Genomic DNA, 16,172 nt, shown 5'->3' with positions numbered 1-16,172 from the left:
TTCTCTCTTCCTTAATCGTCTCTCCAACAACTCCTCCTGCATCTCCCTAGCTTTCATCAGGTCAAGTCAATTCCCCAAATTTGTGTTAATTTTCTGATTATTTTTCAGTTCTCTCTCTGGGTTTTTATCCCGATGATCAATTAATTTCCCGTCTGGGTTTTTCTTCTAATTTATTTTTCGTCATCTTTAACTGATATGCTGATCTGGATTTTGTTTCCTGCCCTTTTTTTTTGTTATTTTGCTTGAACTTGGTTTAATTGGTTCATTAGTGGTAATGGTTTTGACGGGTACTTTTTTTTTTCCTATTTTATTAAAATTTTCTGCTATAATTTCCTTTCTCTTTGATATTTAACGGCTAGATGAACATAACTTGTGCATTTAGATCAAATTTAGTTTGAATCCAGGTGGTACTTATTTATTTTATTTTTTAATGGCTGCATTCTCTTTGTAGGTTTAAGGTGTTGCTAATTGCTTATTAGGGATTTGATACACCACTGTTCGTTTTAGTGGTGCTATTAGTTTTGTTGAATTGATTATTGAGTTCATACTTTTTGCAATTTAGTCGATTGCTAGAATTTCGTAGTGAGTTAGGATTGACGACTCTGAATTAGGTTTCAGATTTCTAGTTTCACTAGTAAGCCTTACTGGGATTCTAATTTGAGTAAGAATCAAAGCTTTCAAAGTTGCATTTGATTCTATGAGCCAATGAGTTCATAATATTCGCTGAATTTCCAGAATTCAACAAGCTTTTGGGAATTTAATATGACTTGTTAAGTCAGTGATGAATGAAATTGTTTGTATATGATGATATAGCGTCCAATATATAATTTAGGAACTTCAACTAATTGATTTTTTAAAAGGTATAATATCCGTGATACGATAACAATAGCTCGTTATGTGCATCAGAGTGACCCTTCGTTGTGCACTATAGAAGTCAATGCTAATTGCTACCTTCTGAAAACTCGAGTTTCTTAAGCTTTTTTTTAATGAATTTACTAGATTTATCAATTGTTATTGATTAGAAATATATAGAGAGAGAACATCATCACTTTAGAGACTGTCATTGTCCGTTTTTTTGTCTTTATAATGAATAAACCCCTTGCATTATTTGATTAAACTATAATCATTGTAAAGAAATCGAAGTTGTGATAGTAAATTCATTGATAATGCCATCCTAGGTCCCCGAATTTGGAAGATACTCCAGAAACCATTGGCTGCTTGATATTGCATTTTTTTCTTCGTGTTTTCGAGTCACCTGCATCATTTTCCAACATACACTGAAATTCAGTGTGTTAGTTCTAATTTTGGCACAGGCAGTCTATGGATGACTGCTCCATGCCTGCCTTAGTGGTTTTTGTTATTTGATTCCACTGTTTTATGAGCATGAAACTAAGATCTTCTGACTGGTTTCCTTTTGGCAGGTCTGAAACTGCTCTGATTCAAAACATTGATCAAATATATAGGAAAAATTGTCAGTGATGTGTCGTAAAGTTATGACTTGGTTTTTTTTTATTTCGTGGATGCAAAGATTCATCAAAAAACCATTCTTTGGGGTTGATGAAGGTAATTCAGAAGCCTTCTAATACTTGGAAAATCTTTTATGTTGTCATGTTCAGCTTAATGAAGTAAACATCCTAATCTGCCATCTTTTTTTCTTTTCCGAGTAGAGTTTGATGTTCACAACGTAAAGTTTTACACATACAAAGAATTAAGAATTGCTACTGAAGATTTTAGCCCAGTCAATAAGATTGGTGAAGGAGGTTTGGTTCTGTCTATAAGGTATATATGATGTTTCAATATATCGAGCATTGCTTGCTTGACCCTTTGATTTCTTGTCATCATTCTGTAAAAGGAACCTCCTTAGTTATCATTACTGATTTTCAGGGGCGGCTTAAAAATGGAAAGATTGCTGCCATAAAGGTTCTTTCAGCCGAATCAAGACAGGGAGCGAAAGAATTCGTGACAGAGATTAAGGTGATCTCCGAAATTCAGCATGAAAATTTAGTCAAGCTCTATGGCTGTTGTGTGGAAGATAATCACAGAATCTTGGTCTATAACTACCTCGAGAATAATAGCCTTTGCCAGACTCTTCTCGGTATTGTTTCAATCTTGTTCTATGCTTTTAAAGTTAGGTTTAGTAAATTTGAGGGTATTTTTCATATCATAATACATATAGTAAAACTATACATATATATATGTGAAATGACCATCCAGCTCAGTTGGTAGAGCACAAGGTTCTTAATCTTGAGGTCGTGGGATCGAGTCCCATGGAGGACATTTCATAATTTGGAGGTCTCCTACGGAAGCTGTTCTCAACCTAGTGTTGGGGGCAGCCTACTATCTTACCTCCCCCTTACCCCATACATATGGGAACAAGGGACATCCTATACATATATATATGTATGTATGATGTATCCAGTGTAAATCACATTGAAACTAATAGCAGTTGAGCCCTTTTCTTTTACAGGTAGTGGTCACAGTAATATCCAGTTTAATTGGAAGACACGGTCCAAAATATGTATCGGGATTGCACGTGGGCTTGCTTTCCTTCATGAGGAAGTAAAGCCATACATTGTTCATAGAGATATCAAAGCAAGCAATATTCTTCTCGACAGGGACCTAACACCCAAAATATCAGATTTCGGATTGGCGAAGCTTATTCCAGCAAACATGACCCACGTTAGCACTCGTGTGGCTGGAACAATGTAAGGCTCCAATATTCCTTTTATTCCTTCAATTTAACGGTACTTCAAATGTATTTTTAGTTTGAACTGGTGGTTAATACAATATTTCCATCCAAGTCACAATGTTTTGGTGTAAAAGCAGTAGCAATACCAGATTTCTATGTTACTTGAATTTGGGTGCGAGTGTCGGATACATGTATGTCTCCGACACGCGACATGGTTATATTCATTTTTTCCTAAGATTTTCATATATTTGGAGGGTCATATGTTCACACCCATGTCTGAATGTGTCGGACATGAATATTGACCACAAGTACTTGAAGAAGTATGAAGAGTTGGAGCAACATAGCAAAACTTAACTCCTTTTTGGTATGGAGGATTCATCCTTCTGTGTATAGAAATTTCCTCCATGGCAGTAAGTATCTACAAACATATTTTTTTTTCACTTCAAAGATTTTAGGTTTCTGAAACGATCATTTGTGAAATCTGCAAGAAAGGAGAAACTACTGAGGCTACTTTAAAGAACTAGTGTCTAACATGTTCTTGCTTTCGAGAAGGTTAATATGACTTCAACAAAATCGAATTGAAGTTTGTTCCCTCTTTAAATTAGGTTCTATTTCAAGCCATTTCGTATCAAATTTATTATATTAACTTCAGGATCTGTGGCTGTAGTTAAAATTTACTGAATTAAGCATACATGATATTGGACTTAAGTTTATAAAACTGTCACTGACATATTCATGATTTCAGAGGTTATCTTGCACCGGAGTATGCAATAAGGGGGCAGCTGACGCGAAAAGCAGATATCTACGGTTTTGGCGTCCTCCTCATAGAAATAGTCACCGGGAGATGTAACACAAATACACGGTTACCTGTAGGAGAACAATATCTCCTAGAACGGGTATGGGTTCAGGTCTTTTCCATTATAGTTGAATGTTTAATTTGTTGCAATTATATAAATGACGGAGCTTGATATGGAAGTTACAAGACTTCCTTTCGGTTTTGCTCGGAGATCATCAAGCAAGATATATGTTGTAACTCCTTGAAATATTATTGAGAGGTTTAGGGTTCATGACATACTGATCTCTTGTTGCAGACATGGGAACTTTACGAACGAAGGGAGCTGATTGCATTGGTAGATGCTTCGCTGAATGGCGATTTTGATGCAGAGGAGGCTTGTAGGTACCTCAAGATCGGTCTTCTTTGCACCCAAGATACTCCCAAACTACGGCCATCTATGTCGTCAGTGGTCAAGATGCTAACCGGTGAGAAAGATCTCAATGAGAAGAAGATAACAAAACCGGGCTTGATTTCCGATTTTATAGACCTCAAAGTGCGAAGCTCTGATAAAACGAAGTCGGAACCGAATAACACATCTTATAACGCTTTTTCTAGCTCAGACAAAGACAATTCGACCATGTCACCAGGAACCTCGGCTTCTGCAACTATGACCTTCAATACTCTGTATTACGACCGGAGCACTTAAAACATAGACGAGAACAAAATGTCCAAAATTTATTCATTTTTATATTATTTTTGGTTTTTTCTTTTAAGCTTTGCCAGTTTGTTAATTGTACAACAGTGTTTGTTCTGTCTTACTTGCTGGAAAGTAGCCGAAACCAAGCTCTTGTAAATGTTCCATACTAGTTCACTTTGGTTAAATTTTTTTGCAGAGTTGATCAATGGCTGTTGCTTTTCTGCAGTTAGAGTCAGGTCGAGTTAGAATGGACTCATGTATGATATTAACATAAACAGTTGTCTAACTCGACTTTGAAATTCGGATCCCATATTAAAAACTATTTCATTTCATGTCATTCAATAAAAAAATTATTGTTATTCTTAAAGGTTATGACTCGATCACTGAAAATATAAAAGATATAAAAGTTATTTTTAAACAATATTATCTTATATTTATCTCAAATTAATAAAAAACACTTATCCTCTGTAATGACATAAATACATTATGTAATATATACACTTCTTTATCATCTCATTCACATTAATGAAAATAAATAATTTTCCTACCAGAAAAATCTATATGAACAGAACACAAACATGGCAGGAGCATCTCACAGTTTCAACTCATGCTGGTAATTCATTATGTTTGAAAACAAAAGTGGGGTCGTCAACCCCTCTGGTCTCTGTCTAAATGTCTAATTTTTAATTATGAACTAAGAAAATTGTCCGTCTTTTTACAACTATTTTTTTTTCCAACTCAGAGCACTAGACCCTATTTTTCACTTGAGCTCACTGAAAAAACTAAACAGAAATTCATGGAGTACTACTTTTACTCACCCCCACCCAGCTCAACTCACCTAATCATTTGCTTTACTGTACTTTCCATTTAGTTCCACATTTTTCAGTGTAAAAAGGGGCTTAATTTGCTTCAATCTCTTGTCCTTTTTCTTTTCTTAAAAATCCTTTTTGTTTTTTCATAGCTTTTCAAGCAGGGCTGGAAATGGTTGGAATCTCAGAAACATGTTTACTCCAAGGCGGAACAGATGTTGCTTGGTGTAGTGACAAATGGGGTTGTTGATGGAGAGGCATTGGCCTATGGTTTGCAGTGGGTGTGTTGGTTTCTTCCAGTTTTCGAGGTTGGTTTTGGTTTATCGAAAATATTGTTTGGTGAGAGGGTTCCAGTCATGTATCCAATTGGGTCCAGCTTCGTTGCTTGTCATGATGTGGAGCTGTTTCCTCAGCTTGACTTCCATGTCTTGCTCGCTTTATGTGCTTTTGAGTATGGTAATGTATCAGTTCCGTTCTCTTTAAATCTTTCATGTTCTGTGCTTTTTTGCATTTTTATTTTTGGACACTTTTCAATCTGAATTGTTGATTTTACATGTCTGCCTAGAATTCGAGTAGTTTCGATGCTTGATCTTCTGATGTTGAATTAATGTCTTACGAGGTTAGATTCTTAGCAAAGATGCTTGGATTTAGCTTAAAAGTTCCATTTCTAGAATGCCATGGTTATGCTGAATGTTGAACTGTTGATTGGAAATCATACCCTGAAAGAGATCTCGAAATGCTTTTGCATGATAATTCTTTTCGACTCTGAGATCCCTGGATATTATCCTCAGCCATTAAACTGTCTGCATACTAATGTGTCGAGTGCTATTGAAGCTTTTCGAACACTTAATCCCGAATCACCTCGAAAGTTAAAATCTGTTCTTTCCCACCATGCAAGTTATGTTATGCCGTCTGATCCCTTTTTCCTCGATGATCGAACATGAAATTGTTCGAGCAAAAGTTGCTTAGCAGTTGCTGATGGTCGATATTTGCTATAAAGTTATGCTTTTCGATTCCAGCTTAGTTTACGTTGTGCCATCGATCTTATCAATGAAGCAGATGATCTGGTCTCATTTGTTTCAGGGAGCTGCTGGTGCTGCTGTTCAGTACTTAGGTTACACGCCTGGCCTCTTTATCGTAGGACTGTTCGTCATATTGGTATTATGGATGTATGCTAACTTTTGGATAACCGGAACACTTTTTATAGTTGGAGGTATGACTCCTTTCTTGCCCTTCGAACGAATTTTTCCCGCCAGTAATATCGCATCCGTACTTTTTTGTTATTTCATTTTCACATACACAGATGACACGGGATAGCTCTACGTTGCCGGTGACATCCACAGCAATACTTTAAGCCATATGAAAATGAATTGTTGTTTTCGTTTTTTTCGAACTTGTCCATATAAGGAAAGCATATAACTTGCTTGACGGGCTTAATTGTATTTTCATTTCATCTGCTTTCGCTGCCTGTGTTGTTTTGCAGTCTTTGAAGCTGATATATCTCTGCGCAGGTTATTTGTTCTCCTTATGTCACACACGATTAATAGTTTTAATAGCGATCGTATACGCTGTTTATTGTGTCAAAGTTCGAGTTGGGTGGCATGGCGTTTTCCTATCAATAAACCTTGCATTTTTGTCGAATGACGTGGTGGATTATTTGCTACAATGTTTCGATAATGCGAGTGAGAACTCACATTTTGAAGATCAAAAGGAACCCAAATCTGTTATGGAAGATGATTTGCCCGGACGGTGTGAGTACTCTATTCCCACTGACGAACCTAAGAAGGTGCATCAATGCAAGTCATCAAGCAAATCTGCTACTACATCAGTTATAAACCAAAACGAGCTCACTACGAAAAGGGTGGTCAAGGAAGAAACAAGTTCGACCGATGAAATGAAGAGAATATTAAACAGCACAGATCATTATGAAGCATTGGGGTTCCCTCGTCAAGTAAAAATTGATGCCGGAATCCTGAAAAAGGAATACCGGAAAAAGGTAGATGGCTATCCTGATAGAAGCCTTACACTTTTGATTTGTCTATTTCCGGAATCCGTTATTAATATTAGGAACCATCTTCGAAAGGAACCATCATTAAGCCTTCTTCTGTTTTCCATGTCTTTAGTATTCCCTAATTTTCTCGATTTCTTTTCGTGGAATTCTATTTTGACAGGCCATGCTTGTACATCCTGACAGAAACATGGGAAGTCCTTTAGCAAGTGAGTTTTTTAAGAAACTTCAATGTGCTTATGAGGTGAGTAACTGTTCTCATTGTTCTTGTTATAGTCTCTGCATGGTTTTTCATTTTGAGTTCCGATTATCTCAAACGATAGTTGAAGAATCTCAACGATTCAAGAAATTATGGCTCGTTTGCACAGATGCCGTCGTTGTCGATTTGTAGGTCCTTTCTGACTCCATGAAGAAGAGGGACTATGATGAGCAATTGAGAAAAGAAGAATCCAAGACTCGTAGTGTCTGTCAAAAGTCCCATAGCTCTACACGGCAGGTAATTCTGATCTCTGTTTGCTCCTTTCCGTTTTTCTGATCCAAGACTAGAGTCGTCGAGTAAACTAATATCTTTTAACACTCTTTTCAGCATTCTACCTCAGATCATCGCTCCGAAGAATCGAGGTGTATACAGTGCACCAAGTGCGGTAATTCGCACATATGGGTGTGCACAAACAGGAACAAGGCCAAGGCTAGGTGGTGTCAGGTCAGACTTCCCAACTTTCTATTTGTCAAATCCGATCTTCGAAACGTATATTCATTATCTTTAGCATAAATAGAAGAATTATTATGATATTTTCAATGTGTTCTTGCGCACAAAAAGACGAGCACGAACACATCTACAAATTCATGTGCATGCATCTATATATTTGGTCAGCACTGAATGCATGCATTTCATGAATTTCTGAGATTAGTTTTGCCTTCAGGATTGTTGTCAATATCATCAAGCCAAAGATGGAGATGGATGGGTTGAGTACAAAGGTTCCTTGGCGTTCGTTAGGCCTCAGAAGGTAAGTTCCTTGTAAATCGGTGCAAAAACTTCGGTCCATTTGATTTACTACATTTATTGTTTCGACTGTATTTGGTACAGCCATCAACTTGTGTATGTTTAGCGTCGCTGTCGATAACCTTAGCTGTTTGCTGTGTTTGCTTGTTGTCTTATAGGTGGAAATACCATGAGCTTTTGTCTGCGCCGAGAGCAAGGTCTTCGATGTTTCGGAATGGGCTATATGTCAGGTCAGTTGTTCATGTTACATGCCAAAACATGCATGTGCATGTATGCGTCAGAGTTTATGTGTGTATGTGAGCTGGCTTGCTAGTTAAATGATTCAAATCCAATCATTCTAAAAGAGAATGTTCGCCATCCTTTCTTCTTTTACTCGTCTGGCTCGAATTACCTTCATCTCTAAAGATCATTGCGATTTCCGAGGATCTGATAGGTTTTCGATGTGTAACTTACAACCAAAAAACTAGGGGTCTGCAATGGATTTGAAAATGAAATAGTTTTAAAACTTATCAAATGGTTGTTGCAGGGAATGGCATGTAGACCGAACACACATCGACCTAGCTTCCATGTAAACATGGTGTGGAGAAGACCCAAAGATCAAAGTCGAGCCGATATCCGTGGGATTTGGATGCTGAAATGATCAACGAAGAAGAAGAAGAATTCGAGTTATGGCTTCAGCAGGCCTTGGCATATGGCCTCTTTTGCGAAACCTCTAAACGCAGAAAAAGCTGGAGTCCGTTTAAATTGCCTCGGAAGAAAAGTAAGAAGCAATGGCGAAGATTTTCGACCTAAAATCCGAAAAAGGCATTTCACGAAGAATTTTTTTCTCTGCTTTCCTACAAAAGAGAACATTTAGCATCCTCCAACAACGGAGGATATGGTGTTTGAAGGTGGATGCCAAGAACAAAACATGGGTTGACCAGCAAAGATGGCTAAATTCTCATCAAATTTCGAGACGAAAGCGAGGCATAAAATCGTCGGTCCTTTTTCCAGCCATAGATTCAAGCTTTTTGCTGCAAAAATCTGGATCGAAATCGATCTACGTGTGTATGTTTATCACAATGTATGAAACATTTTTATGGTGGTATCATCTTTTATCCTGTTCTACGTTCATGTTCGTATATTCATGTTTCGTCACTGAGTTCATTTGCGAGTTGTGTATATTTGATAAAAAAATTGTTGGTAAAGAACCCAAGCAAGAGGCTAGGAATTGGGATGCACCAATGGTGCCAATGATATTAAACGTCACCCTTTCTTTGATGGTATCGAGTGGCCGTTGATTAGGCGGTACAAGCCCCAACAGGCAGTTAGTGGGAACATCGAGGCTCTTCCGGTTCTCATCGGTAATCGTAGTTGTTCGGCAACCACGGGCTCGGCAAAGAAGTGCAATTATTTCAAGAGATGCATGCTGAGGATCGAACTTGTCCCTAACAATATTACATTCCTTTTGTCTTCTTACGGATTGCAGTCATGCTGGCCTCTCGGACAAAGGGTGATTCTACTTCGAGACGATGAGGAAATACAGCGTCGAACCTGGGATTTCACATTATGTCACCGTTGTTGATCTTCTCGGTCGAGCACGTCTTCTTGATGAAGCCAAGAGATTTATACACGAAATGCCGATTGAACCTACTTGCTCGGTGCATGTAGGATGCATAAGAATGTGGAAATGGGAAGTTTTGCTGTCGAACATTGTTTTAAAGCTCGAAAATAAGCGCATACATGTCTTACAAACGTAGTTACTCATTTTCGTGCTCTGCAACCCATAACACAACCATCTATTTGGCCACGTATTCATAATTGGAAAAATCGACAAGGTGTCGGTTGAATTTTTAATTTAATTTGATTTGATAGATTCATGTCATCACATTATTTATACTTTCCATCGACAAGGTTTAATTAAAAATAAATACTCAAATTATATCATTTTCTCAAATAAGTGTCTAATTTTTTTTTTGAATAATCTAGGTGTCTAACATTATAACATTAACATTTTAGATGTTTGGGCCGTAACTGTCGTTAATTTTTTCCATTAATTTAAACATGTCCCATTCTAATAATTTTGATTTTTCTAAATAAAAATATTATATTTATAAAAAACCTAATTTCTAAATGATACCAATCAAACAACTTAAGAACGGACTCAAGATTTTATGTTGGGACGAACTTAAACTTGGATGAGAACTGAAATTTTAGGGGACGAAAACAGATTTTCAATAGAAAAACATAAAAAAAATCTAAAATACATGATAATTTTAAATTTTCAAGAACAACTGCCCCAATCTCTCGGTCCATCTTGAAACCACCTATTGACTATCGTTAACATTTGATAAAAGAAGTGACCTAACAATTAATAAAACTGATAAAACGTGTAAAATATGAGAACTAAATTTATAATTATATCAAATTTGTTAAGTACATCAATTTCTCGTCAAATGTTAACGGTAAATTTCTTGTCAAATATTAACAATAAATGACTTGATTATATTATTTAGATAGTCAAGTGATCTGATTGACGAAATGAAGATCGATGGTCAGATTGAAATCCCATAATTAAGTGATAATGGGTGTAATTTACCCAAAACCAAAACTGGTGGTTGAACTATCAGTTCACGGTTCGATCTTTCTTATATGGCTTGTATTAATAATAAATATACCGCAACATTGAATGATCCAAAAACGGTTCAGTCTCATGGTGTGAGTGACAAAATAGTCGTCAAAGAATGCCAATGCAAGCCTACCCAAATAAATAGTCATTTATCTGCTATATAGTACGGTAACCTCGTCCCGTCACATAAGTTATCGCCTAAAGTATGCAGTCTCCGAGCTTGCGATAATCTCGCACGCATAGCATGCATACAAAATCAAATCGAAAGTGATTACAATACATCGCTCTTTGCTATCTTAAGTGTGAAACATCAACCACTCGAATCCCTTCAGAAGAATTAGTCTTTCTTACCTTCTTCACCTTAGAAGGCAGGGACCATGTGTGTTGGCTCTTTTTCTTTTGCAAGTCCTTTGTCCGAATCGTATGATCTCTAGTCTCTATGAGCGTTGAGAGCTAGAGTTGCTGTGTTGATGCCCCATATGCGATAGCCTTGACGATGAAATTAGAGGTGCTTCTTCGTCGTTCAATTCGGAGCTATTGAAGTTGCTTCCTCCATTTGTATCATTGCTGACATTCGGGATGAAAATGTCCGATGACTTCTTCTCCAACTTCCAATCCTATATTAACAAGAGAAAACAGATCATTGACATTAGAAGCCACAAACACATTTATGTAGTATTTTATACGTCCACGATTCTGATAAATTATTCTTCACATGATAATGCTGTTGTGATTATTGAGATTTGAGAAGACTGACCTTTGTTAACCTCTCCGGAATACTATCCGAAGGCAGATGAGGGGCACGACCATCCTTAACCTTTAGGTAGTTATACATGACAACACCGGAGAGAGCTGAAGAGAGAGAACAAAAGGAGTTTGCATCAAATTTAATGTCTCAAATACAGAAGAAAATATGTAATCTTCATGATGCAGAGAATAGAATTACCAATGGCATAACCAATTATATTGAGCCCTGTTATCGTAGATTCCGGGAAAACAACAGTGGAAAGGGCAATCAGTATCCAATCTTTTAGAACACCAGCAACTCTGACGGTGACAGCTCCAGTTCTTCCAATTACTAGGAATATGGACAGGTTCAGAGCTAAAGCACAAAGAGCATTGGAGAAGAAGATCCAGAAATTGAATTGTATTTGTGAAACTTCCATCCCAGGCTTCTCCAGTAGCCACCAAGGCACAAAAAGGAACACAAAACTGCCAAAAAACAAACAAACAAATAAATGTAACAGTTATATATAAGGGATGCCAATCATGATAACGAAAGAAGTACAAGTTGCAGACACTAAAATTTATTACAAAAATGAAAAAGGGGTTGGGGAGAGAGTTTACCTGCAGGGGCAATGTAGTATAAGCTGGTAATTGGATTTAGAGTCAAGCCCTTCTTTTGCAGGAGACTTGAGTTAAGACCAGCCTCAGAGCTTCCGCTAGGATACCCGTGACCTGATAACTGTGCCAACTATATTAAAATGAATTTCCCCGTATGAGGAAACGACAACTCCGACGCTGACCAGCACCATGTTTAAGAACACGTCACACCTTGGTTTATCAGTGCCACACATGACACCCATGAAAAATGTTGCCACTGGCACTGTAATATTGCAAACATGAATAGCCAGTCGTTACAACTATAGTGATTTCATGGGATGTAATTAGATAATGCACTTTGTTTCCACATACTTAGAGCTTTGAGCATCTGGATAAAAGCCACAGATATGTGCAAATAGGCAGTGTTGCCAAACCTGTGTTGACAACATAAAACTGATGACACTTAGAATATGCAAAAACAACATCAACAAAAAGGGAAGTAAAATAAAACAAAGCTGTCAAAATTTTGCACAGACAGTACATAACAAGCCCTATATCATATAAGCAATTCGCAGCCTACAGCAGAAACCTTTTCGCAACTAAACAGCTTATATGCACTTAAATTTCATTAAAAGCAAGTATAAGAAAAGGAAATTAATACTGTTAGAACCAATTTCAGGGCAAGGCATTAAGATATGAAAACACGGAGCACAGCAAATGGCAGTAATTAAACAAATTTGGATCCTGCTTGATTAAGAAACTTCATTATGCAGAGAAGGTTACTTGACCAATCCACGAAACCCCCTTAACCTTGGTTCAAGTTTAATAAACAAAATAAAAGATAAAACAATACATCTAGTAGGTACTGCCGTACTGCTACTGCATCTATACTTTATTTGATCTTAAGATTAATCATCTGGATTTATTGATTTCAAATTTAATTCAGAATTTTCACAAACTCCAGTCAACCTAACAACTTGGGTGCAGTACCTCTTTAACAACCAGGAGGAGAGCAAAGCAGACAGATCCATTGAGGAACAATATTATACTTAAAACAAAAAACAGTCTGAAACAAGCAACGATTCACAAGTAATACTCTGCTCTCAGCAGGGTTTTCAAGCAATATGTTTATACTTTTTGCCAACAGCCAACAGAAGCTAACTCGTTACACAGCACAAAACACACCATCTTAATAAGGAAACCACTACACCACACACCAAACACAAATTTCAATCATACAAAAGTTAAGTACTTACCAAAGACTTGACGCAAAGAAGGCACTTATAGGTATTACACATGTAGCATATCTGCAACACCGAGAACATTTGTTTAGGAAAGAAAACATGGATCCTGTACATAAGCAGTAATAACGGCAATTTTAGGTAAAGAGTAGCACTTACATTTCAAATGTCATTTTAACGGGAGCTACAACCTGCATGGCAAGATTGAGGGAGAGGAAAATGCATTACAAAACTAGGCAAAACAATGGAAGATTAGAAAAATAATAATTGTGCTCTCAAATTTATATTTTGCTTCTGTAGGTAAAATACACAGCAAAAAAGAATGCCAGTGGATCTTTGGTTTCAGGTCATAAAGAGACCACTAACCTATGGAAATGAGGACAATGTAACCAAAAACATATTTCTTGTGACAAACTAGGCATTCCTAGAGCTAGTTGCATTTACATATAATGGTGAGAGTGTGAGACGGAAGTATGTGGTTTAGCATTCAACAGTTTACTATGGAGACATTCCTTACAATAGTTAGCAATACTAGATGCAAAAGAAATTGAAGTTAGTTGCATCTTGCATGTCAGTCATACCTTGAAAACGCGGACAAGGAAAAATGCAACGAGTCCGGAGAATGCCATGTGAATCATTGTCAACGTTATAGGAAACGGGAAATTGAAGTATTTGGGAGACAGCACCCACTGCAATAAGAAATACATAAATAAATAACATAAAAATGGAGAGAATGAATTGCATAAACGAATGGTTCATTCCTAATCAAAATGAAACCGAAAAAGAAAACATTCTTGCTTTAGTTATAACCTAAACCTAAATATCACAAGTAATGAACTAATAAAGCCTGATCAGTTATGGACTTTTGTTGCATGATATTGTAAAGAGAGAAAAGAACAAGACAATACAGTACAATTTACACAGTATGAAAGCCAGGGGAGGGGGTGAGTTACCTTGTTATACAATATAACACCAGACGAAAGTAAAATGTAGATCAATAGGTAGAAATACGTCAACACAAGCGCCTTGTTTATCATTTTCCTTTCCTAAAACAAAATATTGAAATCCAGAATGTTATTAACAAAAAAAAACATTTTCATTATCAGTAAACCATTCATCATTTTAGCAGTTAACACGGATAGAAATTAACAATTATTATCTTTCCTTGCTCCGACGGGTGAAACCAGAAATATAGGAAGCGCACTTACCAGTAAAATTATTTTCCCCAAACGAGAAAAACACTGAAATTATCTTAAATACCGTCCTCGAAAACCAAATATTACACCTGAAAATGACAAATCTTTGTTAAAAAATAGCAAAAACAAAGGATTCCTTTACATGGCATTCATAATAAATTAAACAAAGAATGTAGGGAAATCATAAATTTGAGAGGAAAAGCCCACCTAATTTAACGAATAACGATATCAAAAAAGAAAATAAATTTTTGGGAAAATCGAAATGAGGAACGGAAGGTAGAGATCTGCTTCTGATGTATCAATAAGATTATTTGATTATTGATGATATGAGGGGAAAATGAGAGGAAACAGCTACAGGGAGATGCAAATCTGGGGAAATCTGGCAGATCAGATTCAGATGGAGATGACTGAAAGCCTTGGGCAAAGAGGGTACGCTTTATTTTAGTAATTCTCTATTCCATTAAAGTATGTATTATTACTATCACGGTTACTACGAGACTATTACCTAATACTTGCAACTTTTCCTTCAAGTTTAATTTCGAAAATCCGATTTTGAGTGATCTTATTAATAAAAGCGAGTGTTTATCTTCCTAGATGTTTCATATCCGGGTACTAAGCAACTAAGCATCTTGTTTTGGGATAAAAAAAAACTTTTCCATGAATGGAAATTGTTAAATTCGTCATTTTCCGTTAAAAATTTGACGATATTCTGAGTTGGACGATAATTTGTTGATTTTTATATGATAAAATATGATCTTAGACTCTCAAACGACTATTATATCTCAATTATCATTTAACATTCGACTTATACAACCGCTAATTTTTAATTGAACAATACGAGTTTAGAACATAATGAATAGTCATATGATTATTTTATAACTTTTGATAGTCGATGGATTTTACAAATTAACACTTTATAGTTGAAAAATCATTTTATAACTTCTAATAATCAATGGATTTAATAAAAAATATTACTCTATAATCTAGGACCATTTGTGTACTTTACCCATCAATTGTTTAGTCAAATGTTGTATTTCATCTTAAAATAAAACATTAAGGATGAAAATATTTTAAAAAATATATATAAAAATAATTATTTATTTATATATACAAACTTTTTTATAGAAACGATTAATTTTATTCAAAATATGAAATATCTAAATTATAATAAAGATTTATAATTACAATCGTAAATTAAGTACATAATTAGAAAATTTTCCTATAACAATTGAAACAAAACTAAAAGTTAAGATCACATAAAGATACAAGGAAGGATTAAAAACTAACCAAGAAATGAGCAAATATAGAAAACAAACAGATATGATCACATCAGTAAACGAATCACAAGAGGGGATCAAGCTATTGAAAGATAATCGATTAATCGTGAATCAGACTCGATCGACGTGAAAAGTTATCTACGAAAGCAAATTGTGTATCTAAATCCAATTCGAGGATTCAAAGCAATGAATATCAATAAGATATCATACAAGTGTCACTTGATTAATGGTGACGATGTCAAATCAACCCCTAGAAAAAAAGATAAATGAAAAGGGTCAAACAACCGAAAAATATGCGAAAAATCATAAGAAAACGTGTCATAAATACAAATGAAAACATGTCATACATGCAGACGTATTGAAAATCAAAAAACAAAAAAATAGATATTCGATATAGAAACAAATAATAATAAAAAATACCAACAGTTAACAACCGACATTAAAATTAGTGTCATCGTCGAGTAATAATGACGAAAAAGAAAAAAATATGAGCGACACACTGATAAAAGAAAACTAGGTTTTTTTTCAAATTAATCAACATTAACT

General features: G+C 35.8%; 1 protein-coding gene and 2 pseudogenes across 1 annotated transcript; 2 read left to right on the top strand and 1 right to left on the bottom strand.

The window, feature by feature from the left end:
• Positions 1-1,431: 1,431 nt before the first annotated feature.
• LOC120114115 (cold-responsive protein kinase 1-like) lies at positions 1,432-4,367 on the top strand. The gene is given in 7 exon segments (XM_039135114.1): positions 1,432-1,563; positions 1,668-1,757; positions 1,760-1,779; positions 1,885-2,095; positions 2,468-2,705; positions 3,435-3,585; positions 3,781-4,367. Coding segments are annotated over 7 exon segments (1,185 nt in total). The 5' UTR covers positions 1,432-1,478; the 3' UTR covers positions 4,171-4,367.
• On the top strand, positions 4,367-9,036 carry LOC120114189 (annotated as a pseudogene).
• Positions 9,037-10,719: 1,683 nt separating this feature from the next.
• On the bottom strand, positions 10,720-14,574 carry LOC120114116 (annotated as a pseudogene).
• Between the last annotated feature and the right edge of the window lie 1,598 nt (positions 14,575-16,172).

Source organism: Hibiscus syriacus, unplaced genomic scaffold, assembly GCF_006381635.1.
Source record: "Hibiscus syriacus cultivar Baekdansim isolate YM2019G1 unplaced genomic scaffold, ASM638163v2 tig00110220_pilon, whole genome shotgun sequence".
Classification (NCBI taxonomy): domain Eukaryota; kingdom Viridiplantae; phylum Streptophyta; class Magnoliopsida; order Malvales; family Malvaceae; genus Hibiscus; species Hibiscus syriacus.
Note: the sequence above shows the minus strand (reverse complement) of the source record. Positions and strands in the feature narration are given on the sequence as shown.